General features: G+C 40.5%; 1 protein-coding gene across 4 annotated transcripts in view; it reads left to right on the top strand.

The window, feature by feature from the left end:
- The window catches only part of ppp2r5eb (protein phosphatase 2, regulatory subunit B', epsilon isoform b), a 36,969-nt gene extending 19,827 nt beyond the window's left edge, over positions 1-17,142 (top strand). For all 4 annotated transcript variants that reach the window (XM_079175188.1, XM_079175187.1, XM_079175186.1 and 1 more), the window contains 12 exons: positions 7,469-7,665; positions 9,097-9,198; positions 10,397-10,489; positions 10,648-10,778; positions 11,385-11,444; positions 12,557-12,665; positions 12,926-12,979; positions 13,254-13,304; positions 13,420-13,539; positions 13,696-13,823; positions 14,233-14,334; positions 14,709-17,142. In XM_079175188.1, the coding sequence (XP_079031314.1) occupies positions 7,469-7,665; positions 9,097-9,198; positions 10,397-10,489; positions 10,648-10,778; positions 11,385-11,444; positions 12,557-12,665; positions 12,926-12,979; positions 13,254-13,304; positions 13,420-13,539; positions 13,696-13,823; positions 14,233-14,334; positions 14,709-14,808 (1,247 nt within the window). In that variant the 3' untranslated portion in view covers positions 14,809-17,142. The remainder of the gene's footprint in view (positions 1-7,468; positions 7,666-9,096; positions 9,199-10,396; positions 10,490-10,647; positions 10,779-11,384; positions 11,445-12,556; positions 12,666-12,925; positions 12,980-13,253; positions 13,305-13,419; positions 13,540-13,695; positions 13,824-14,232; positions 14,335-14,708) is intronic.
- Positions 17,143-27,633: the final 10,491 nt, after the last annotated feature.

Here is a 27,633-nt window from a genome sequence, read left to right as displayed (position 1 = left end):
CAAGGGAGTCAAAATGAGAGTGTCTTCAAAAGCTGAGAGACAGAACAGGCAGGAAGGAAGGAGAGAAGCCGGGTGAGGCTTCAGTGTTTCCACGCTGCACTCAAACAGCGTCTCAGAATAGTCCTGTTGATATGAGACCAGATCGCTTCGTAAGAAATAGGATGCTTTTATAGCTCTCTGACCAGGTGTCAACAGTGCCACATTTTCACACACAACACAAGGCACCACTACAAGTTCTTCTATAGAATTGGACACGTTGTGTCGGCTGTAGACTAGCAGGTCTCATGCTCACTGAAGGGATTTAAGATTTAGCCTTTTACGCAGGCAGCGACCTCCGGTTCTGACGATTTAGGGGGCGACTCCTCTGGTTGTATAGAAGTCTATGAGAAAATGACTCTACTTCTCTCTTGATTTATTACCTCAGTAAACATTGTAAACATGAGTTTATGGTCTCAATCTCTAGTTTCAAGTCTTCTTCAATACAGCATGATGTTCATTTAGTAAATGATGGTCCATTTAGAGTCAAACAGACCATAAAGCAGGGGATGCTTTAGGGGCGGGGCTACACAGTGATTGACAGGTCTCTACCAGAGACGTATATGGCGTCTCTACGTCACTCCTCCTCAGTCCAGATATGGTCACTTCCTGTTCACTGGCTGCAAAAAAGCAAAGATGGCGACGGCCAAATCGCCGAATTCGAGGCGTCAAACATCAGTCCACAAACCGATGAGACGTCACGACTATGTGCATTTCTTATACACAGTCTATTGTTTATCAAATGAAGTGACAAATACACATGAACACATGAAAAGTTAAGTCTAGTAAAATACTCAGAACTGTGAAAAGAAATCAGCATCACAGTATCCATACATGTTTTTTTAATGTATAAATAAAATATTCTTTCAGTACTTTAATGTACCACGACACAGCAGATGTTGTGACATAATCAAAATGATGTGACACAGTTTTAAATTGCAAAAGACAAAACTCTACGTGTGTGACAGAGAAAAGTTAAGCGGCTAATTTTGGTTTTTAATAAAATTGACTTGAAATCATTCATTTGGACTCCAGAGTATGATAATATTTTCCCAATAGACCACTGAAACACCAGGACGCGGTAATATTGAGTCATTTCAAGGTCCCTTCTCATACCTGAATCTAATTTAATGTTTTAATGAAGCCTGCAAATCCTCTTATCGATAGTCGCTGTGGTTTGATGGCTCGATTGTGTGCAGCAGATGGAGAAGAGAAGAACATTGCAAATATATTAATTCAGCTATAAATCATGTCATTTGTGTGACTCGCTGGAGTAATCTAGAAACGAGCAGCACAAAGGACTTTGTTATATTTTGGGGCAATGCTTTGTGTCATTTTCATAATTAAGTCTGAATGATGAAGTCACATTTCCTTCATTTTAACTCCATTTTAGCCTTATTTTGGAGGGGTTATTATTTTGACTTGCAGAAATAAAAGCTCATTATAACTTATGTCGTCTCGACGATTGCTGTCATTTTCGTGGCCATTGTTTTGGTCGACAGAATAATACATTCCCCTTTCTTAACCCATACTAGAAAGCTCTGATTGCTTCTCCGTTAACCCTCCTGAACTCTGCAGTTTCTAGGCGGGTTTTTTTTGTTGACTCACTGTGGCCTCGTTTTTCTCTGCAATACATAAAGAATTCCTGCGCCTCCTGTAAACATGTCTTAAGTACAGATTAACGCAGTTGTAATGAAATAAATCACAAAAACAGACAAAACGTAAATTAGATTTCTTTGATTATTTTTTTTGCAAAAGTTGTGAGAAAAAAAGCGTTTGTCACACATGATGTTCTTAAACACTGTTGAAAATCCGACGATAATGCCTGTTTTTACAGCTTTTGGCGATTATAAAAGATGCTTTTCAAACCCATCATTTTACTTTAGTAAAAACTATTTCCTTTGGCGTGTCCGACTGGAGGCAGAGAGAGAGAGAGAGAGACATCTCTCCAAGATCCTAAAACTAATCTCAACCATCCACACCTCCTGCCACCAAACACTCATTAACATTCATTTAAACATTTACCTTTACATCTCTTCTCTTGTCCACCTGACACAGTTTCTGGTGGCCTTTACGTTCCACGCTGAAATCTGCTAGCTGTTGCTACTGTGAAGTATGAGGCCATGAATAAATAATCCTGAATATGATGGCTGGCTCGTGCACAGAGAGGCTGACGAAGTAGATCAGCGACCGACAAACGCTTTCAACCTCCATCCATCCATCCGCTGGTGGCCGCCGGATTAAAAAGGATCACATTTGTAGCAGCTAAATGGATTTGGGGATAAAGATGGATGGTGAAAGTAAATGCCCTCAGTGATATGGGTACTTTGAAACAGTTTAGCTCTTATGACAAATCGCTCTGGTCAGTCTGCTCATTGTGTCTTTGAAAAAGGAGATTATTGTCAATGAAACATCTCCAGGTTTATTTAGAGTGAGACAGTGAGCAGGTGTAGTTGTTTAATGGGGTTATTGTAGTTGATCAAGCATGTTCATATATTGAAGCTGTGATTCACTAATTGGTTTTCTCCTCTGTGGTTATTGGATTCACTTTTCCGTCCTTTGCTGGGACATACAGAGTTTTTTTGTGATTTGGAAGAAGCCGGTTTAACTTGACAACTGTCGGCGCTTTGCTTGCGGCTGGTATGTGTTTGTATCCCATTCTGCTTGGTTCATAAGCATATATGTGTTTGTTTTTATATATATATACACACACACACACACACACACACACACACACACACACACACACACACACACACACACACACACACACACACACACACACACACACACACACACACACACACACACACACACACACACACACACACACACACACACACACACACTATATGTGTTTAAGCATGAACAGCCAGCAGTGACAACACCTCAGGTGTTTTATGGCTGTTTTGTGGTTTGACATTTGAGCTGCAGAGATGACACTGAGGCCACGTTCCAAATCCCCGTCAGCTTAACATCGGAAATGTTTTCTTTCTTTGAATGTTGATCTTCTTAATGTGTCCCGTTATCCTCGGTGGGATTTTTAATATGTGTGTGTGTGTGTGTGTGTGTGTGTGTGTGTGTGTGTGTGTGTGTGTGTGTGTGTGTGTGTGTATATATATATATATATATATATATATATATATATATATATATATATATATATATATATATATATATATATATATATATATATTCCCGAACAGGTACCTGTGTTGCAGAAAAATACTAATAAATACAGTAAAAAGGGAAATAAATTCATTGTTAGTTGCACACTTTGATTGAGATTGTAATAGATGATCCTGTGTACTAATACATAAGTATTTATTGTGTAGAAGTAAAGAACATGATCTTCTGCAGGATCCTGTGCAGAGTTTTGGCCGACTTTTGGCACTTCTACTCCAGGGTTCTTCCTTGCTGAGTGTGAAGGGTAGTTTCTGGGTTATTCTAGTCTACACACACACACACACACACACTCCTTCTCTCACATGCTTAAATACAGTCACACACTCTTTTCTCTCTCTCTCTCCCACATTCACACCGGTACTCTCTCGCCCCGCTCGGAGCCCATTGGCTGTGCTGTGTCAGTGTCTCTGCAGAGGGATTACTGTGTCCTGTGTGATTATCTGTCTATTAATAGCTTCCTTTAAGGCCTGTTCACATGCTCCTATAGCAGCAGAGTGATTACTGTGATGAACCACAGCCTGCCTGGTCACTACTCATTCACACACACACTGAAGTAGCATGCACATATTCAATGCACTGCAAAGAAAACACTATATGGATTATGATAATTCAGATACTATTCCACTGACCTCTGTTCATCCTCAGCCTGGTTTAGTCCTGCAGATACTTGCACTGGAGTGTGTGCAGAATGGTTTTCTTTACAGTGTGTATTTTACATTGTACATACGTATATTATATATACATTATATTTAGATGCGTTGGATCTGCAGAGGTTTGTTTTGCAGGACAGGAAACTCCACGATGCATCTTCGCTGAAGCCGTACTATTTCAAACACGTTTGGACACTACCGTCTGATGCATGAGACTGTAGTGGCAGAAGTTTGTATAAATATTAAGATTTTGGCAAAAATGCATGTTTGGGAAGCAATAAGCATATGTCTGGATAAATGAGACTTGGACTTTACTGCACGAGTTGTGTGAGAGTTTGTAAACGGATGTTTTGATATAGTTCTGTGGTCTTGAACGCAGCCTTCATTTACTTTATTTCATCACGACTTCTCTCTGTTTTCTGTAAGAGTTCAAGGTACCATGGGATGAGTTTTGATGTACAAACAGTCATTTTGAGGGTGAAGTGTTGCTGGTCTTAGGTGTGTTTGTGAGCTACACAAAGAGCCTGACTGATACAGGGTCAGTGGGTCTTTACCTGCTAGATGTGTCACTTTGTCTCACATGCCCTCATTGGGTCTGTGTGGATTACAGCAGCTTTAACACTTTTGGTTTCTGGTAATTCACAGACTTTCTGACTAACCAGGGCAACCTAAAAAAGACTGAATATCTTCCTCAAGGGCGTGTAGACTTTGCAGCCACCTTAATATTCTGGTCAGCGCTCTTCTTTTAGGTATTTGGAGCACTGTGTGATCACATGCAGGGCAGAGAGGAGCCTCTTTGATGTTGTTGGCAGGTTAACCGTGAGGTGCTATCCACCACAGATTGAAGATTATGTTCCATCCTGGTTGCTTTATGATTTAATATCTCAGTTGGAAATGAAAAATGTTGCTCAAAGTCGATGCTTTTGCTCTGATTCATGACAAGGTGTTGCTCGGTTCTTTTCCGCCCCAACTAAGTTAGTGTAGTGAGGATTAAGCTCTGCAGAGCCCAGGACTCCTGCCAGTCTATCGGGGGTCTGGGGTGGTTTGTGGCCGAGCTGGAGGCTGAAGGCAGCAGGTCGTGAGTAACCGGTGGCCTTTGGACCAAGAAGATGTTCACAATAATCACTTTAAATGTGCTGGATGAGATCTGATGAGGGTTGTTTCACCATGAACAGGGAACTGCACTTTGTGTTTGAATGGTCAGAGCTTCAGGAGGGTTTCGAGGGTTTAACCATTCATTCCTTCTGACCCGCTGAATTCAATTTGATCTAGAACAAAAAAGGCTGATTCATTTCCCCCTCTGGCCGGGACAATCTTTGTAAGTTGATGCATTAACTCTCTGAGGCTCCACTTACATTATGTAATGAACTATTTACATTTTTACATCCTCTACTTCAGCCTCTCCTCTCTGCTCTGTGTTCAGCAGCTTCAGTTCAGTCCAGGTTTCACAGATTTGTTGTCACATGACTGTTGGTCTCAGGTGAATCAATCATGGCTTCCTAGTAGCGCTGAGGAGCTCAGAATTTATTGTTTTTTACAGTTTCTGGTTGGAGTAAACTAAAATTGTAAAAGAGACTTGTAGAATAAAGTACTTTTGATGAAATATAATTGGGTTGCTTGCGTGTTCAAGGACGGTCGGATATATGAAATCTGAGGATTTATTTCCAGCCTCTGGCTGTGATGTTAGCTTTGGCTATCGTTTAAAGAAAATGTGCTTTTTACATCTCGCATGTCTTCGGGGTTCAGAGGGTTCACGGGGAAAAAAATCCAAATGCATCAGTAAGTCTCTTTGTGATGTGTAGACCTGACAAGATCCAAAATGAAGCTTTTCATGAAGTCTTGATTTTAAACATTTCTTTCTCAAACCACAAGAAACGTCTTTGAGCCACAAATGACCCGGTTTAGGTCTCCATACATGTTGAAGTAAAACAATCTTGGGCTCAACCTCATCACATGCTACACATTAATGAACGTCAAAGAGTGCTAATGAGCATAAAGCTAAACATGGTTTGATCTCGGATACATGTTAATATACTGTTTTATTTCTCGAGTTAAAATGTAGAAACAATCCACTGTCATTTGTCAGAACAAGTGGATTTTCTTGGCATGATTCAGCGCCTCTAAATACTATTAGCATAATGTCTGTTTATTCAAACTGCAAAAGAACGACAACAGCAGCAAATCGAATTTGTTTTAATTTATTCTTAAGAGTTATTAAAAGCACAAAACGTAACACTCTTGATATCTGCAGACACAATGAAAGCTCAAAGAAATGATCAGTTATACCAAAATCTCTTAATGGATCTAAAGCACCAAACCAAGGTAGTGATAATAAACCGTCATGATAAACAGCTGTTTTTTGTTTCTATTCGTCCATTGATCAACAGAATGTTATGAAATGGATTCCTGGAGCTCGAGGTAACGTCTATAAAGGAATGAATAAGCTAATCGTGAAGAGGTTAAAAAGTCATTTCATTGTTACTTGAAAAGTTTCGCACTCATCTGTATGCAGTTTGGGGACTCGACATGAAGTGCAGCGGAATTCAAAATGACAAACGAGCACTTTGAAGTGTAATTTGGGAGCGATGCTCTTCAGACACACACACACACACACACACACACAGAGCAGCTTATCTCTTACATAATAATGTCCCGGTCCTGCCGGGACAGGAACATCGGGTCTGGGATCAGTTAAGAGCGTCTCCCTGCAGGTCTGAACTCTGGGCGACCCTCCTCTTGAGGGATCACGATAAAGACACCTGCCTCGTTCCGCCTGTTCACCCAGACGGTTTGTGACAGCTCAGCCCCCCGAAAAAGCGCTCGGCGCTGCATAATGAGGCTCATCCTACCCGCGCACACAGAAGATGAATAAGTAAAAAGGCTGAGCAGGAAACTCACTTGTTGGCCCGAAGGCGTGTTTGAGCATCCTCTGTTTTCTCTGACAAACATTTTAGTTCAAACACACGAACATACTTCTGCTTCACTCACATTTTGGGAAGTTTTCTTTCTTATAAATGTATTAATTTGTATTATTCTATCCCTGCTCATGATAACCACGCAGATCATCTTCTGTTGATACCAGACAGACAACGTTTCTTTAACGGGAGATTTGACTGTATATATATAATAGATGAATGGATGATTATTTTACATTTATTAAGGACTAGATGTATATAATCAAGGTGGACATTTTCCCTAAATATTGATTTTATTGTTGCTGGATTATTTTTTATTATTGATTAATATAATTTTTATTTTATTTGATAAAATTGCCATAGAAATAAAGCCCAGCGCTGCGTTTTCAAATAGCTTGTTTTGTCTGTCTGCCATTAAATTAAATACAATATTATGTGAATATTTAACCAACATAAACATAAATACTGAACAAACTACTCACTGATGTGGTCCGAAGCTCCACAGAAAGTTCGTAAGTGGACCTTAAGTTATGAGACAACAACACAAAGAATCTGACCTCTCAGAGTCAGAAACCTCCCGTTTATTTCTGCACCACTCTAACAGACTTTTCTCTCTCTCCCTCTCTCCCGCTCTCTCTCCTTCTTTCTCTCTCTGTGGGTGCGTTTGTTTCGTGCGTCCAGACGTGCCGGCGCCGGAGCAGCCGGAGCTGTTCCTGAAGAAGCTGCAGCAGTGCTGTACTGTCTTTGACTTCATGGACACGCTGTCGGACCTCAAGATGAAGGAGTACAAGCGCTCCACGCTCAACGAGCTGGTGGACTACGTGACCGTCAGCCGGGGCTACCTGACAGAGCAGGCCTACCCAGAGGTCGTCAAAATGGTGAGGAGGAGGAGGAGGAGGAGGAGGAGGAGGAGGAGGAGGAGGAGGAGAAGGAGGAGGAGAAGGAGGAGGAGGAGGAGGAACACATGCATTCAACAGACACAAGGAGCTCACACAGGTCTTTAGACAGACCCCAGAAATGTCTCAATGAGGTTTTGTTTCCAAAGCGAGCTCAAGACCCAAGCTGTGGTACAGAAACCAAAATGAATCCTGAATCCAGTGTTTTCCAAACTTTTTAGACTCCTTAAACACATTTGCAACCCCCAAAGTTTGGACCTCTGTCGTGTAAGTTCTCACATATTTTTACACCGTAACCTCTGAACCCTAAAGCAGTTTTGGGGCGTTTTCTTTTTTTTGTTTTTTTGAGGGATGTAGAATAAAATGTTTTTGATGAGATTTTTTGCTTCGTTTTGGTTGATTTTTCTGATGGAAGCGTCGTCTCACATGATGTGTTCAAAGACCGTCGGAAAGATGGAAATCTGACCATAATGTTGTTTTTTACAGCGTCTGGCTGAGATAAACGGTGTAGTTTTAGTTGATGGTTTAAAGAAAACAGGCCTTTCAATCCCACCGGTGGGTTTTTGATTTTTTCACAATTCAAAAGAGAAAATTGAAGACAAGAATTTCAAATCTGGGAAGTGAACGTTTTTCTCTTCTTTTCACCAACTCCATTAATCAACCTGTCAGGAGACTAAGAGTCTCTATCTTTACATTTCTGAACCCACAAAGACCTTCAACACGAACACCAAACGAATCCTGTTTTTAAATCGACTATTTAGAATCCAAAGCTAACGGACATTAATAACCAAGTACAGAACAAACGGATTAGAAACATACTCCTAATAGTTTATCTTCATGGTGTTTGTGCTCTCACGTGTCTAAATAATAAGGAAATGAGTTTCATTGCATTAACAGCTGTTTCTTTACTCGTTTGTGGCGGCTCAGTGGCGGAATATAGAAGTCCTTTACTCAATTACTCCACATCCCTAAACTCACCACACTCAAACGTGTACTCGACCCATATCACACCCACACACACACACACACACACACACACACACACACACACACACACACACACACACACACACACACACACACTAGAGTGTCCTAGAAGAAACCTGCAAAAAAGGAAAAACTGAACACAGCAGCTTCAAAGTAATTCTTTTTAGTCAGTTTCTCAGTTTTATTGTAAATATATCAACATCACGTTCACCTTGAGGCAGTACTGTAGGTTTCTACAGCTCCGTGTTAGATTTCTGCTTCACTGAAGAGAACTCGGGAGCAGTGAAAGGGTCAATGTGTGAATGTAAAATAAGTGAATTACTATTGAAAACACTATGTAGTCCATCCTCTGGACCACACAGACAAAGTTGATTTGAATGTTGGATTCTAGCTGACTCACGTTTCCCTCCTTGTGTTTGGTTCCAGGTGTCTCACAACATATTCCGGACCCTTCCGCCCAGTGACAGTAACGAGTTTGACCCCGAGGAAGACGAGCCCACGCTCGAGGCCTCCTGGCCACACTTACAGGTGTGTGTGTGTGTGTGTGTGTGTGTGTGTGTGTGTGTGTGTGTGTGTGTGTGTGTGTGTGTGTGTGTGTTACCTCATCGACACACATCTTGTTTTGATTAACTGGTGCACAGAACAGACAACTTTTAGGTGAAGTTATGCGTTACTTCTATCATCCATCCGCCCAGCTTTTCTCAGTATTTCTGGCTGTATTGCGGGTTGCCAGATACTTTTTGTTCAGCACATCTTTTAGTCAGTGAACGGGCACGGTGGTACCAAACCTGGCAACCTCATTGCGACCGAAAACATCAAGTGGTGTGATGAGTTTTACATTTTGATGGACTTGCATTGAACCTCAGTGTGACAGAGACTCTGTGTGAATGGATGGCTCTACCACGGGACTCCTCCTAAAATCACAAATTGTAAAAGGGAAGAAACAAGACGCAGCGTGTTCATTGTTGATCTTTAGAGTTTGTCGGCAGACAGAACTGTTCTCTTGTTTCCAGTCTTTATGCTAAGCTAGCCACGAGATCGGAAGATGTTGAATTATTTCAGAAACGTCATAACCATTAGAGCCACTGACCTGGTGGTTGTATTCAAAATACAGTAGATAATAATGATTATTCTTATTGTGTCAATATATATCTACATATTGCATTCTTCCATTTGTTTTCCAACTTCTTGTTATTTGTTGAATGCTGTAATTCCTCCTGGTGGTTTTGTTTGGCTCCTGGTGGTCTGGTGGGTTTTGCTTCGGGTCTAGTTTTTGGGTCCAGGTCTTAGAGCCAGTCACCTCCCCTCCTCCTCCTCTGTGTGCCTGCTGCCCAGGACTCCTTTAGAGATGAGATGTAAATCTCAAGGAGAAGCTTCCTGGTAAAAAGTAAATTAATTAATAATATCTTTTGTTTTGTCTCATTTGCATAATTCTTCCGAAGTTATAAACATATATTTCCTCCCCGATCAAAATCCTTTTAACTACCCACATGCTCACAAATCCAAACATTCGATAAACCCTCCCTTCTTTAATCCAGTCCAGTCTGGTTAGAGGAACACACAATCAGCTTGTTGTTGTACAGCAGGAAGTTTGACTCTAGTTAGTGTCCAAAGTTAATCAGAGGTTCACAAAGTGAATTAAAAGATCATTTTAGCACTTTTTTTGCTCTAACATCAACAACTCTCTCTCTCTCTCTCCATCCTTCTCTTCTTCTTCTCTCTCCAGTTGGTATACGAGTTCTTCATCCGGTTCTTGGAGAGTCAGGAATTCCAGCCCAGCATTGCCAAAAAGTACATAGACCAGAAGTTTGTCCTACAGGTGAGTGTCTGAGTCCGTCTGACGGTGAAGCTTCACGTATCTTCTACGTATCCGTCTCACCATTTCGTTCCTCTGTGTTTTTCTTTGCCTCGATGTCTGTCTCTCATCTCTGGTTCTGATTGTCCTTTCATCCGTCCGTGTTCCTCCTCTTCCTCCAGCTCTTGGAGTTGTTTGACAGCGAGGATCCTCGGGAGAGAGACTACCTGAAGACAGTCTTGCATAGAATCTACGGCAAATTCCTGGGTCTGAGGGCTTTTATACGAAAACAGATCAATAATATTTTTCTACGGTGAGTAGACGAAAACAAGTTTGTATCTCCATCTATCTAGTAAACATTGTAAACATGAGTTTATGGTCTCAATCTCTAGTTTCAAGTCTTCTTCAATACAGCATGATGTTCATTTAGTAAATGATGGTCCATTTAGAGTCAAACAGACCATAAAGCAGGGGATGCTTTAGGGGCGGGGCTACACAGTGATTGACAGGTCTCTACCAGAGACGTATACGGCGTCTCTACGTCACTCCTCCTCAGTCCAGATATGGTCACTTCCTGTTCACTGGCTGCAAAAAATCCAAGATGGCGACGGCCGAAACGAGGCTTCAAAACAGCAAATAACAAATGTTTTGAATTCAGTCGTAAAAAATACCTTGTTTGGTTATTAGTATCATTTTCATGCAAAGATTTGGACAGAAATGTTGCACAACATGGAAGTGAAAGCAATCCTCTCTATTTATATGTGAAAGTGCAATAAATATATCTTTATATAACTATATATATCATGCAGCCCTCCTATTTTAGTTGTATGAATAGTCTTGATTCATTATGTTAGTTTACAAATCCTCTCTTTGTGTTAGTTGTCTAACTCCTGTCGCCTCTCTTTCGTCTCCTCTGTAGTTTTGTTTATGAGACGGAGCACTTCAACGGGGTGGCTGAGTTGCTGGAGATCCTGGGGAGGTATGTGGAGGCCTCCGACCCTCAGACGCACATTTACACTCTGTTAGCTGATGCCTTTATGCGGAGCCAAGAGCTCGGCCCTGTTTTTATTTAGTCCTGACCACACGCGGAGGTTTTTATCTTTTCGTTTAGTCGTGCACTCTTAATGGAGAAGACGCCCCAGAACGCAGAAGACTGATAAGAAATGATGAAGCTGAGTGTTAAAATCTGGTTGTAATCGAGCCAAAATCTGAGTAGAAATGTGAAGTTCAGGGAAGAGTCGAGCGCAGAGATCGACTTGTAGATAAGAAATGGATGAATCCTCTCAGCTCAACTTCTTTTTAATCCATTAAAAAAAAGAAGTTCATCAGCTTTGAGTCAGGAGACATGCACAGTGTTTGCTTCTATTTTTGATCAAAATATATTAAATACATCTTAATGAAAGCTCTGTAATCTCCTCACGGCTACTTCTGTGCTCTTCAGTGTTCAAAGTAACATTCATGACCCTTTAACGGTTCCTAATTCTGAAACCTAAACCGAGGTTTTCATACCTGAAAAGGTTCAGAATGAAGCCGAAACAATTGGTCTCTGATCATCTGTTGGGTAACAGATAAAAATGAAGCAATGATCATTTCTAGTACATTTGTTTGTTCATGTCAGCTTTAATCAGTTTTCTAATTCCAGCAGCAGCAAATTTATTGATAATAGATATAATTAAAGATAAGCAGTCCGCTACAGAATTCAATGTAGGATTCTATTGATTATTTTTAAAGCCCGACACGCTCCGCTTTACATTTCTGAAGTTTTAACCCGGTTATAAAATCAGAAGACGTTTCACAGTTCAGGCTTAAAACCAAAGAGGATCATACTTCTGCTGTTTTAGCTCAGACTCCCCCTCAATGTCAGATCAGATGAGTCGGTGCCTCAGTTTAAAAACCCACCAGTAAAGGCATTTGTATAGATTAAAAGTTCCCAGTGAGCCTGAATGTCACATCTCTGTATTCGTCCTCCGTATAAACAGTCCTCTGTATGTCTGCGGCTCATTGATCTTCCACTTGCTCTTTAGAGCGTCACAATGAAACTCTTCCGTGTGTTCATGTTTAAATTATCTTTGCTCTCTCCCTCTCTCTCAGTATAATCAATGGTTTCGCTCTGCCACTGAAAGCGGAGCATAAACAGTTTCTGGTCAAAGTGTTGATCCCCCTCCACACCGTCAGGAGTCTGTCCCTCTTCCACGCACAGGTACGACTTACTGCTTTCATTTCTCAATGCAGGTCTGTCTGTCTGTCTTAAATATATCGTATTGTTATTCATTCCTATTGCTGCTCACAGTCGCCGTCTACAGTTACATCCACACTACTACGTATTCGTTCTAGCGACGTTTCAGAAATCACATGATCCGTTCACGTGCACTGGGCGTGCACATGCATAAAGTTTTGGTTCCTCTGAGTTGCTGTTGTAAGCTAAAGTGTGTTCTAACCTGTGCTCTCCTCTCCCTGCAGTTGGCGTATTGCATTGTACAGTTCCTAGAGAAAGACCCAACATTAACAGAACCAGTAAGTATCCACTGAAACCAGCAGTGTAACAAGTCTCAACACACAACAACTCCAGACCGTTTCTTTGTCCGCTAAAGTTAAACACACTTTAATCAATCAATTAATCAATGGATATTTAGGCTGACAGAGGCTGCTGTAGAACCAGCCAATCATATTGCTGCTACAGCGGATGCTCTGGGTGCAGGTGCATCAGAAACGGTGCAGACACGACAACTCACTGAAGTGTTAAATACAAGTGAAACCAATAAAACAGTCTGCGTCTCTTCCTCCTCAGGTCATCAGAGGCTTACTGAAGTTCTGGCCAAAAACCTGCAGTCAAAAAGAGGTGAGGCTTGTTGTTTTTGTTTGTTTGTTTGTTTGTGTGTGTGTGTGTGTGTGTGTGTGTGTGTGTGTGTGTGTGTGTGTGTAGTAAACGTTTCCCTCCTGTGCTGCGGTGGCAGGTGATGTTTCTAGGGGAGCTGGAGGAGATCCTGGACGTCATCGAGCCCACGCAGTTCGTCAAGATCCAGGAGCCGCTCTTCAAACAGATCTCCAGATGCGTCTCCAGCCCACATTTCCAGGTCGGTAGAGGACTGATCCAGCATCAGTTTACCCGTGGTGTTGAAAAACAAGCATGCACAGAATGTATTCAGGTTCTTTGTGGTGCCGTTTGGTTTTAAAGGGACCACTTGTTTATGATATTTTGGAGGTTTACGGGTTTGTCTCCTCGGTCCCAGGTTGCAGAGCGAGCTCTGTACTACTGGAACAACGAGTACATCATGAGTCTGATCGAGGAGAACTCCAGCGTCATCCTGCCCATCATGTTCGCCAGCCTCTACAGGATCTCCAAAGAGCACTGGAACCCGTGAGTCTCTGCAGATATTCAACGAGAAACATGCAGGTTTCTTGTTGTTTTAAGATGCTTTTCGCCCTGACGTTTATGTTCCCACGCTCAGTCATCGCTTTTTTGCTGACCGGCAGCTTCGTCAGCAGCTCTCCTCCTCGTGTGTTTTTTTTTTCTTGTCATGTATGTGTTTTGACCTAAAGTTCTCACTAAGCTGTCTTTGCCACATGAGGACTCTTGTTTACTGAAAACAGCAGAGAGCAGCGTCAAGTGAACAAAACCAAAATCCAAGTGAAAATGAGTTAAACGGCTCTTTAAACTGCTCAGTAGTGATTTAGAGTTCATAGACGATGTAAACTTTTTGTTTACGTCATCACTTTGACCCCCCCCCCCCCCCCCCCCCCCCCTCCTCTCTGTCCTCCCTCCTCAGGGCCATCGTGGCGCTGGTGTACAACGTACTGAAGGCCTTCATGGAGATGAACAGTACCTTATTCGACGAACTCACAGCCACTTACAAGTCGGACCGCCAGCGGTGAGGAGCCGCTCACATTCACATCTTCATCACAGATCAACAACAGATCTTTTAAATTCAAAACACTTTATTTCCAAACATGTTTGCACATACAAAGATACTTGACTTGGTGATTGGTGCATGACAATAAACAGGAAAATAGATAAATGATGTTTAATTAAGTTATTGAAGTGTTGAATAAATTAAAGTGTTCAGTTTAGTGTGGACTTAAAAGAGAATGTAACATATAGCTGTTGCAACAAACTGCTGTATTTATAATAACGTTATTTAAATAGCACCTTTTAAACAAAGAGATTCAGAGGTTTGAAGGCAGGCTGCAGCGTCTCGAACACACAATAAGACCCGTCCTCCATGTTTTTCTTTGTTCACTCCAGTGAGAAGAAGAAGGAGAAGGAGCGGGAGGATCTGTGGAAGAAGCTGGAGGACTTGGAGCTGAAGCGGGGCCTTAGGAGCGACGGCATCATCCCAACTTAACGAAGACAGCGCCGTGCTCCCTCTGCCCCTCCCCCGCCTCCTCCTCCTCCATCCTTACCCCCCCCCCCCACCTCCCCCTCCACATCAGCCATGTCTGCCCCGAGCTCCGAGAAATCCCCGATACAGACCACCGTCTTCGGATCGACCCGGAGCGCCCGCTGGTTTCTTAATTGTTTTGTTTTTTGGTTTTTTTTTCTTCTGTTTATTTTTTTCCTCCTGTGTTTGTGCGACTTACTTTACAGTAGATTCATCACGTCTGTTTTCATTATTTCAACAGCACTGTAAATAATTAATTCTTTCTTTTCTTTTGTTTTTTTTTCCCTTTAAACTGATATTATTGCAAACGGATAAACAAAAAACAATAATAATAAAAAAAGGAAGAAAAAAATAGAAAATGAGAAAATGACTTGTGTGGGAGGGGGAATTAAACAAAAAACAACAAACAAAAAAAACACTTCTGGACTGTAGGACGTGAGACGAACTCTTGGAAAACAAAAAACAACAAAAAAAAGAGAATATAGATTGATTTTAACTCTTCATCCCACTCTTCTTCTTCTTCTTCAGTCCTGTGTGTCATTTTTATTTTCCTGGTTCTCCTCTCGTTGCCTCCATCTTTCTGTCCCCTCCCTCCTCTCTAATGGTGCATCTGTCATTTCTGACCCCCCCCCCCCCCCCGCCCCGCATCCTTACCTTAAGATTCTTCTCTGGCCCCGCCCACCTGTCTACAGGTTCTTATTCCGGTTTTAAACAGGAGAGGAAGAAAAAACGCATTTAAAAACAGCAGGAAGTTGCTCACATCTCCTCTGTGGGTGCGTTTACATGCGTGTTCGTGGGAGAGTTAATTGTATAAATGTTAAATATACTTATTTTTATTCTTCAATCTGGTATTTACATTTTTTTTTTACCCACAAACTACCTAAATAATTTGATCTTTGCATATAAAAAAAAACTAGTGAACTATTTAAAAATAATCTTATATTTTATTGCTACAGATCCCAGGCTTCAGTTTAAAGTCACACTGTATTTCCTGTGGCTGTTTCACAATAAAAGCCACTTTGCAGCAGAAGTTTAAGTTGTTTTTTTTTGCATTTTCTGTCAAAACTTCTGTCAAAACTAAACCAGCGCTGATGCAGCTGTATGAAATCAATCAATCAATGAGGGAAACTTCTGATAAAAATTACCAAAGTTGAAGAACATGCACTCATCGAATGGCGGACTCTGCCACAAACAACGAAAACTACTATAAAGGTATTTTCTGAATGTAAATAAACTGATGGATTTTTGCATAAATATTGACTATAAATCACAATTTGGGGTTTTGAAATAGTTTCCTCCACCTCTGTGTGTAGTTTTGTCTTTTACTTTAGCGCCACCTGGTGTTCGTATGAACAGTGAAAAATAAACTGAAAACAAGGAGACACATTATTTATGCCGCTATGATTGTATGAACATTAACGCAAAGCAATGAATTAACTGATGACAAACAAAATAATTAAATTGAATTCACAGGAAATTTAATTTCAAGCTTTCTCACAAATCTTTTTTAATTAGTTTAATCGAGCGTCTCATCCTGTTTGGCTGTTTTCGTGGATGAGCTCACATCCTTTTAAAATCCTGTCATTAACTTTAACTTTGTGTTTGTCTTAACTTCCTGTTCACGCAGGCTTCATATAAACCAGAATATGAATGCTCATGTAAACGCACTCGATTCATTTCCTCCAAAAGAAAACAAAAGATGGACTGCTTCTCAACCAGTTGGTTATTTTTCTCCCCATCTTCTTCTTCTTCTCTGAACCTTCTCTGACCCCCCCCCCACTCCTCCTCCTCACCTGTCACGCCAGGTGTCCCAGGTATCAGTCTGGTACTGGTATCCTCCGGGCCGTAACGAGGACTTTCAAAATAAAACACACAAAAAATAAAAATGTCTTCAGAGGAGCGCCAAAAATATAATCTTCCTCCTGTTGTGAAAAGATGAGCGCTCCTGCCTCACCTCACTCTTCCTCCTCCGGGCGCCGCGTTGACTTCACAGTATTACAACAACAACAACAACAGACCCCTGTACATTGTTATTGAATGCAGTACACTGATAATCTTGTATCTTGTAGTGATTTAGCCTATGTTTGAGGAGTATCCAGTATATAAAGAGGTATTATGGAACAACACTTCCTGGTATTTATGATAGTTTCCCGCCTTTCTCCCTTTCTCTCTCACTCCTCCCTCTTCTCTCGCTTTTTATCTCATTTTTTTGGATATTTTGATGAAGTTTCTTTTCACCATTGGGCATATTTTTTTTTAGTTGGGGAGGGCAGGTAGGCAGGGAGTCAAAGGGAGGAGGGGGAGTAGAGAGGGGTGCGGGGCACAGAGCAGACCACTTTGCCCCGTTGGGGGGGGGGGGGGTGACGGTAAATAAAAACAAAACAACCCCTCCCCCCTCCTCGCAGAATTAATGTGTGCTTTAGAAAGGCCCGGATATAATATGATTTAAAAACTGAAAAAAAAAGATAGAAAAGGGTTGGAGAAATACAAATGTTTAATTATTTTAAAAAATAAAGATATTAAATTAAACCTGTTTTGTGATAAAGCCCAGACGCTGGATTGCTTTATTTACTGGGTCCACAGGGTGGGTGTGTGTGTGTGTGTGTGTGTGTGTGTGTGTGTGTGTGTGTGTGTGTGTGTGTGTGTGTGTGTGTGTGTGTGTGTGTGTGTGTGTGTGTGTGTGTGTGTGTGTGTATGTGTGTGTATGTATGTATATATATGTATATATATATATATATATATATATATATATATATGTATATATATGTATGTATATATATATATGTATGTATATATATAGGTAGTGGTAGATATTTAACTAAAGGATTACTTAATTTGATTTTCTTACATAGAGCAACACATATTTAAATGTAGCTTTTATTTTTCTAAATGTCAGAGAAACATTAATAATCTGGTGTTATTTTATATTATTCGTATCGTCAACAAATCCCATGAAAAGACCAACAAACAACAACGTGTCTCCGACACTTCCTGTCTGTGTCTCTCAGCCCCGAGCTCACAGGTTCCTCCTGAAGACGTCAATCTTTAACAATAATAAACTTTACATAACATATTTTATGTAATGGACCTAAACAAAACAGTAAATGAAAAAGAATGAGGTGCTCGGTCAGGTCATGTGACACTCAGAATGCAGACAGGTTCATTTAACTAATGATGAGACTTCAGAAGGTGGTTAGCAGCATCGGGCCTCCTCTCTTTTATTTATTTGTATTTATTATTTTTGAATGTGCAGCACTTTGAGCTACATAGTGTGTATGAAATGTGCTTCACCAATAAAGATTATTATTATATTATTATTATTAATTACACAAACACACACCAGTTAGTTTTGTATTTTTTTAATTTCACTTCCCACATTTTGACTATTTTGTTTTCGGTCCATCGTGTAAAATACAAATCTGGTTTTAATGCAACAAGATGAACAGTTAAATGAATTGATGAACCTCGTCATCCTAAAAGTCACCGCGTGACTAGTTCCGTGTTTTTACCTGAATTCTTCATCATCGTTTGTTCTTCATCAGATGAAATTTCTCGTAAAATGACAAAATTACTGTTTTGGCTCGACTGGATTTACAGAAATATTCATTTTAATCTAATAAGAAACGATATTTCACACAATGACTCAGACTGAATAAACAAATAGATTCTAAAATTAAGAAATGACTAAAAATGGACTATAATGTGACTTCTCTTCAACTTTTTCTTCGACTAAAACTAATAATCAACTTCTTCTTTTTATGACGGTCGGCAAAACCAACACCCACTGATCTGGATCGGGACTAAAGCTTTAACATCTCTGGAATAAGTCAACAAAACAAAGAAATGACACTATACATATAGGAAATTCATTCTCAAATTCTATTCATTCGTCTTCTTGATCCTAAAAACTCAAGAAGGAGAACTCCAGGATGTTTCTTGTGACCTCACAGATGTTCTCCTGACCAATCAGAGTGCAGCAGGAGGAGGAGGATGCACACAGGTGTGCTGAGGAGCTCTGCAGGGCCGTGAGAGGGTTTAAAGAGGTTTAAAGAGGTTTAAATCCTGGTTTGTAGACAATACAACAATGGACGGATGAGGAAATGGATTTCACTGGAGGGAACTTTTTATTTTTCTGTCTGCTGTGAACACTGATCACCTGCAGGAGGAGGTGAGTGATTTAGTGTCACTGTCTTAAATACAGACGTAATTTATGTTTCAAAGTGACTTTTCTTTTCTTCTTGGTTCGTGAGTTTGGACTGTTTCACGTTCTACATTTTGAATTAAAAGCATCGTACTTCAAATGCAGAATACGCAAGAAAATACCTGGATGTTCTTCTACATCCGGCTGTTCTTACCCACAATCCTTTGAGCAGCGGATATATATGAGCCAGAGGTCTGTCATGGCTATTTGTCAAAGAGGGAAAAACTCAAAAACAAAGCCACTGATGCACCGACTCAAGTCTGATGTCCTGATGAGATTCACGTGTTAGATTTGATGTCAAAGTCCAGTTTAAAATCAAATATACATTTAATATGCTGTCTCTCTATTGCTCTGGTAAAACAATTTGACCCTAAAATTAGATTAAACTCTTCTTCTGCTTCATGATGTTGCAGTTAAATACGAGTTTGGAGATTCAATTTTTCTTTTAAAATCCCAAAACATCCATTTCACAAACTAAACGTTTGTCAATGTTCATCTGAGTTTATGCTCCCTAAGAAAACAACATGCATGCTGATATTAAGTGTTAAAAAACAATCTGAGGCATTTAACTTTTAAAATAATCGTTATTAAACGTGGAGCAGCGTCTTATTAAAGCAGATTGAGTGCTGCAGTACCCCAGTCTGCCACCAGAGGGCAGCAAAGACCTGCAGTTCAGAGGTTTATACGTTTTCTAATAAAACTTAACTTGAAGTGTTGGAAAATAAGAACTACAATTATGTGTATTTTGATACTCAAGTTATTACAAGTACTTCATGTTGCGTCCCTGAAGTGGAGGTCCTGTAATGAGGATGTGGGCGGAGCCTCTGACTGTCTATGTCATGAGGATCACGTGTCTACAGAAGAGGTTCTCTTTAAGGACTCCTGGTTCAGATATAATTAAAAACTTCTCAACGACTCAGATTCATTCAGCTTCAACCTCTTTATGAAGAAACAATGAGAGCAGCTGATTAACTAAGACCACGACTCCACCCACCTGCCTGTCTGTCTGTATCTAATAACCATTATGACATCTATTACACTTTCTGATTTTGTTATAAAATCTATATATTTAACATAAATTGAGTTAAATCCACGTGTGAAGTCATCACTCGGCTGTAGTAGCAGATGTTGGCCTGCAGGGGGAGACATGTTCTTGTTCAGCGGCACTTTAAACTTTGATTTAATTCAAGGAGCTAAATGATGAGTTCTAGGGGACAACTGGGTACTTTTGAGGACATCATTTACTAATCAGGGGAATTAAATGACCGCAGTGAATACGTATTTCTAATTTATGACATGGATTTGTACATCGAGGCACTAATTTATCAAAGACTTGCTCTTTATTGCACTAATTATAGACACTTTAATTAGTTTTATTCTACTCTGTCACTCCCTTTTTATCAGAGCTCCTTCACTCTTGTGTTGTAATCTGAGACACTTGAAACATCTGAATATACATTTTATCTAATTTTTAACAGTCACTATTAATGTATTTACTTTAGAAATCATCACTAATGTTGTTTTATTTCATTAAATATGCTTCTCTTAATGAAGCTTCAGGAGTCTCACTGACTCTGGTTATTATAATATTATAATATATTTTTTGGTGTGAGTCGTGTCCTCTCTCTGTCACGCTCTTCACGCTTTTATTTTGTTGGTCAAAGTTCCCTTCATCCTGTTTCTGAGGCTCCTTCACGCCTCCTCGCTGCATCTCTTCTCTTTTTCTGCTGAATCATTGTGGAGGCGGCCTCCTCCTCTCTTCCTTTGCTCCTCCTCCTCCTCAATTCCTTTGGTCCTCCTCCTCTTCCTCTTCCTCACTTTTCTCCTGCTCCATTTCTTTCTCTGCATCTTTTATCTTCCACCTCTCCTCTTTTTGTTTCCTTCCTTTTTTCCCCATTTCTCTTTTTTATCTCTTCTATTTCCTCTTTTCCTTGTTTTCTCCTCGCTCCTCTCTCTTCCTCTCCTTGTTCCCTCCTCTTTCTCCTTCTCTGCTCTCCTTACCTGCATTGTTCCCTCCTTTCCTATGTCCTCCTTTCCTTTCCTGTCTTTTTCTTCTGTCCTTTTATTTATTCTCTTTTCTTCTCCTCCTTACCTCCTCTCCTCTTGTTTCTTCTCTCCTTGCTTCCTCCTGTTCTCCATTGTTCCTTCATCTGTGTCCTCGTTGCCTTTTTTCTCATCTACTCTTGTTTCCTCCTCATATTTCTTTTCTCCCTCGCCTTTCTTTTCCTTGTTTCCTCCCCCCTTTAATTTCCTCTTAGTTTTCCTCTCCTCTTGTCTCCTTGCTTTCCCCTGTCTTCTCTCCTTTATTCTTCCTCGCTTTTTCACCTCCTTGTTTCCTTCTTTCCCATCCTATACTTTCTTTATTTCCTCCTAGCATCTCCTTGTTTCCTTCTCTCAATGTTTCTTTTCTTGCTCGTCTCCTCCTCCTCTCTTTTTACTTGTTTCCTCCTCCCTCACCACTCACTGAATCTTTTGTATTTATGTTCTCCCTCTTTATATTTATGTTCTCCCTCTTTATATTTATGTTCTCCCTCTGTGGTCTCAGTCTCCCCTTAATCCCCATGAAGTAATGAATGTATATACAGTATATTAATAAAAGCTTCTTAATCTCACAACGCTGCCGGCTAATCTTTACCATTTTGTGATTCTCCATAAAAACAAGAGACGCAGCCAAGAGTTCAACCCACATTAACTCTGTGAAGTGGAAAGGCAGCAGCGCCTGTAGGGATTTACACACACACACACACACACACACACACACACACACACACACACACACACACACACACACACACACACACACACACACACACACACACACACACACACTCTTAAAAAGGAACATTTTGTGATGTTAATCAGACACAAAAAGTCATGTTTGTTTCATAATAGCATGAATGAGATAAAAGCTTTATTTATTTATTTCTTGTCGATGAAGACAGAAATGTATCTGAGTGTATGAAGCCGGCCATAAATAATGACTACGAGCACACACACACACACACACACACACACTCACACACACAGCTGTAAATCTGTGTGTGTGTGTGTGTGTGTGTGTGTGTGTGTGTGTGTGTGTGTGTGTGTGTGTGTGTGTGTGTGTGTGTGTGTGTGTGTGCAGATGTCACCTTGTTAAACTCTCCGGTTGCTGTTGTCTGGTTTCCATTTCATATTTAATCTTGTTTTATTGAGCTGATTTATTTTGATCAGAGGACGTTCTGGAATTAAATATTCCGATGTCCTTAAAGTGGTAATACTACAACGAAGAAATACTCTGCAAGTAAAAGTCCTGCATTCAAATTTGTAATCAAAGTAAAAGTACACAAGTACCAGCATCAAGTTATACCTGATACTGAGTTAGAGAAACCAATGTTCAATATTTTCCTCCAGAATGAAGGAACAGAAAATGAAAATAATCACATCAAGTACCTTAGAATTGTACTTGACTCAAAAACATATGAATGTTTTTCGTTTCCACAAAATCTTCACAAAGCTTTTAACAGCGGTGCTGATCATAACGACCAAATATTGATTTCATTCTTTTCAAATATGAACCCTTTTTAAATGTTTTTATTTTTATGAAAACTCAATTATTATACCTTCTGTATACTTTTTCGCAGTCTGCGACATCTCCTTGATTTTACTGCATTGAATCCAAAGTGCTCTATAACACAGCAGTGATGCCCCTAGTGGACACCAGGAGAACAACACATATTCATCCCTCCTGCTGTGAGGCGACAGTCCACTACACCATGTCTGTTTGACCGTAAAGCTGAGTATTATAGCTCCACAGTTTATTACAGGAGCTGAGGTTCAACTTCCAAAATGTAAAAGAAAATGCATTAATTATACAGACCAAATTATTTAAACGATTTAAAATGAAAAAGCCCAAAATGTCCCTTGTAAAGTCCTGTACTTGAATACATATGCTTAAACTCCACCACCGAACGACTATAAACAGTCCAAAGATATCTTTTTAATAAAGACATGATGTTCTCAGACAGAATCTCTTATTAAATACATAAATAAATAAAGACTTCTTTACTCTGTGTGACTCAGACTCTCAGTGTTCTTCCTGGTCTAGACTCTCGAGGATGATTCAGATTTCATCAGTGTGTAATATTAGATTATTATTGTGTAATATTAGATTATTATTGTGTGAGGAGGTGAACAAACGCAAAGAGACAATAAGCCTCACACATTTATGAGCCGGAGACATTCAACAGAAAGATCATGGTTTTATTTTGTCTCTGGTTTCATATTGATTTTAATTTTCAGTTTGGTTTCACTCACTTGCTGCTGTTCAGTCTTTTTATTATATATGAAGTTATCAGTTTGTTGATTCTAATGATTTGTTGTTTTGGGTTTGAAGCTTCTTCTTTGTAGCTGCAGCAGCTTGTGATTTATGCTGACAAGGCAAAAGTATTTTTAGATCCGTTAACTTAATCTGGTCTGAGATCATTCGTACATATCTTCTGTTCCTTAACTTTGGATCACTAATACACGACTCCTTTATTCCTCCTATGTCTTGTTTCCTCATCTCCTCTCTTCTTTGCTCCTTTCCTTCTCTTCTCCTTTCCTCGCTCTTGTTTCCTCCTCTCCATCTCCTTCTTCTCTTGTTTTTTCTTCTTTTCTCCTCCTCCCCTCGTTTTCTCATCTCGGAGGTTTTCTTCTTTCCTTTCCTGTCCTTGTTTCCTCCTCTCAATGTTTCCTCTAATGCTCGTTCCCTCTTCCTCTCTCCTTTCCTCTCCCCTTGTTTCCTCCTCTCTTCTTGCCAGAATCGTTACACAATCAGCTTTTTTCAGTCCGGTCTACATCTTTAGATTCTCTTAAATGTTTAATTGGAGCGATTTATTTATTACTTCTCCTCATGTACACTTCTGTCGAGTTAATTAATCCCAGTAAACGTAGCGGACGCTGTTGGAGCTCAGCTTGTTCATCAGGAAGGAAACTTGGAGGCCAGAAGACTCACAGAGGACTCTAAACATCCATTTTGCCTGTTTTCAAGGCAGCTCAGCTAAATATTTAACACGACTTAATGCATCGTGCTGCTAAAACTGACCGATCGTGCTTTTAAAAGCCTGATTTCATCCTCCTGGAATAGTCCGTTTTTACTCTCCGCTTTTTGGAAGAACACAAAACCTCTCGACCCATAAATCCGGCGGCTTGTTCACGGACAGATGAACGCGAACGCGACAGAGTTTTTTTTTCACGGTGTTTGTTTTGTTTAATTGTCTGAGTTTTTCGGTCTGCTGGAGATGAACCACGGTTGACTTTTTGTGCTTTTTGCTTTTAAGTGGTGTTTTCTTATTTTATGTAATTTAATGCTCTTTTTATAACATGTCATTTCATAAATTGTAATCTCGTCAAAAAGTCCTGAAGGTTCATCCTCTTGGGAATATGATTCTTTTTTTTTTCTTTCTAGATATGATAGACTGAACCAGTTGGACGAGAATAAATTGTGTCCTTATGGTGGCACTGGAGGAAATGTCACTGAATAATGATTCATCCTCTGGAACCATGAATATAGCAAACATGATGATATCAAGACTTTAGTTTTGAGGATGCAATATCATGGAACAGCTGTCTTTACTATTCTTCCTGTGGGGACCATGAATAGAGATAGAAAAGAACTTGTCCTGTTCCAGTTAGTCTGATGGTTTCAATATAAAAAGTTAAAGAAAATCATTAGGATTCATCCAAACTTCTTCGTTTTAGTTCTTCGTTCCTCTTTTGAGGTTCTTGTTCTATGGCGGCTCGGCTCACCTTGGTCCAGGTGACACCAACTGTACGATACCAGTTATGGTGCAACTATCACCGAAAACCAGCAAATATGGCTCCATTTCATCAAATCAGGCTTCTATTTCCTGCTCCTACGGTGGTTATTTAACTGCATCCTGTGTCCTTATGCCACTGTGTACCCAAGATTAAGAGGGGGATGATTTACTAAAAGCTTCAGAATCACAGCTCCAAAATAAACCCATTCAAGCTGCCACATTCAGTCGGAGGGAAAGAGATTCCGAGAGCGCCACGAACTGCAGAAAGAGCATCACGGTTGTAATTAGCGAGACAAAGTGATCACAGGTGGGTTTATCCCAGACGCCTGTCAACCTGCTACATAAAAAAATACATTTTACATGTGATTCAAACAGTAGTCGGCAATTAAAGTGCAGCGGAAGAGGCTTTCTTGGATGCCACACGGCTGTTCATGAGACTCCTCGCGGCTGTTCATGAGACTCCTGAGAAATAATTTATTTTGCCAAAATTGTGAGGGAATTATAATCGCTCAATGGATTGTTTTTGGAATGTTTTTTTCCCCCCAGCGAACAACTTGGTACGTTGTTGTCGTAGCGGTTGAGCTGGATATGTTCACTTTCTCAGAGCAGACTTTGTTAGATTAAGGAAAAACTTCATGGTTGGCCTTAAACTAATTATGCAGGTTGGTTTGGGCAACTAAACCACCAACAGTGAGGTTTGGGCAACTCAACCACCTCACTACAACCACAACATGGTGTCAACCACCGGTCTTCTGGTTGAAAGTCCTGTTTGTTGGACCTTCCACCAATAGTCGTCTTTTTGATTATTAAGCACATCACTTGCTCTGACTGTTGCTTAGTCACATGCATTTAATTTGTGCGGCCACCACGATTCAAGTCACGAAAGGCAGTTACCCAGTTCCATCTTTTGATGGAGCTGAAAGTTTGGCTCGGGGGTTGGAGGTTTGGCGGACACTTCTGCAGTCAGCGCTTTGATATTTGACCCCCCCCCCCCCTCCTTATTTTAAGGCCAGTGAGAGATGGGCAGCACTGGTGGAAACTGCACTAATTAATTCTGAGATCAATAGGGAGGGATGCAGCTATGTCTCCCTCCAGATGTGCAGGCGGAACATTGATAGCCGCTGGTGGTGGTGGGGTTCGATACCTCTCTTCCCACTTTCCCTCCCCAAATGAAGCGTCTACGTCGCCTTTGATCTCCACCGTGTGACATTTACTCGTTTCCACTCGATGAGCAGCAGTGCTAGAAATAACTGCTCGTAGTCAGAGCTGCAGGAGCTGAACTTCTCTCGTCTACCGGCTTCTGTGCTCGTGAAGACTTTCTGTTCCGTCGATGAGGTGATTATCACGCGTCGTTGCATCCACGAGCACATTTTGTCGGTGCTCGCCGGCTGGCTGCTCCGAAAAGGCTTGGTGGTCGTGAGCGCTGGCAAACAATGTCCGCCCGCCCGCTGAATGCTGATTGGGCGTAATTGAGGGTTGCTGGTGCGCCGTAATTAGAATGATTACAGTCATCAAATCCCAGTGGAGACGCTCCTCGTTGTCCAGCGCGGCCGGGTTCGACACGCGCAGCAGTTTCGTGGCGAGATGCAAAAAAACACTTTGTTCATCCTCATGGGATCATAAACACAAGGCTTTTTAATATGTTTTGTCCAGAAAGACTTACAAAGAGTCCAAGAAAACGAGATTAAATTCCTAAATCACTAAAATTACCAGCGCAAGATAACGTACTGTCTTCTCTGTGGAGTTTCTTTGCTCTACAAACACATTCTGTTTTAACCCGTTAAGATCTAAGTCTCTCAGAAAATGAATAAAATAAGAAATGGATCAGGAATAACTCCTCAACCATGAGGCGTTTAAGCAGTGGTCTCCTTTGAAAGCGAAGAATATATGAATCAAATGTAAGTAGCTTCTTTCTATTACCATTCCCTGGTAAATAGAGATGCTATAAAGGAAAACATCAACATTTCAGAGGCAGTATCACCATTAAAACCAACATCCCAGGAACACTGATGCAACTGACTACAACTGTATCTTTGCTGAAAATAAAGCAAAATACAATAAAATGTGACTTTTTGTAACTACACAGCACAGAGGGTGGACCCAGTAAACACAGCACCAGCACATCCTGTGTGACCTGAACAAGATATTTTACCCAAGAGATGAGACACACACACACACACACACACACACACACACACACACACACACACACACACACACACACACACACACACACACACACACACACACACACACACACACACACACAGTATAATGCTCACCTGTATTGTAAAGTGAAAGCTGTTATCTAATTGTAACAGTAATGCTAAAAGCTACCACTTTTCATGTCTTCGCTTATAATAAAAACTAAAAAGAGGATCCTCACTTTCCATAAATGTCTTGACTCTGAAGAAGCCAAACTGTGTCAGTATTTGGGAGGTTTGAATTATTAACTGTTGGGGAGGATGTTGTTCAAAGTTTAAATCCAACTCGGTTATTCGTCGGCTCTGAGATGAATCTGTTGGACGTTCACTCGTTTCAAGGAGACGAGTGTCCGACAGTATTTGCACATTTATTGATTGATTTGATTGTGAATGACAGAAGAGCAGAGACGGCGCTACAACGAACACCTTTTGTAGAAAAGATTGACGCTTAATCGAAAAAACAACCGGTCTCTTATTATGAGAGTCTGTTCAGAGAAGATCAGTGGTGCAGAAAATACAAACACTGACTCATCGTTTTCTTTCTCAGGCATCAATCCAAACTCGGTGTATGGAAGTTTATCAATGTCATAAATATTAAATAAATATA

The sequence above is a fragment of the Pholis gunnellus genome (genome assembly GCF_910591455.1).
Source record: "Pholis gunnellus genome assembly, chromosome: 15".
Classification (NCBI taxonomy): domain Eukaryota; kingdom Metazoa; phylum Chordata; class Actinopteri; order Perciformes; family Pholidae; genus Pholis; species Pholis gunnellus.
The sequence above is the reverse complement of the archived record's forward strand: the minus strand, read 5'-3'. Positions and strand labels throughout refer to the sequence as shown.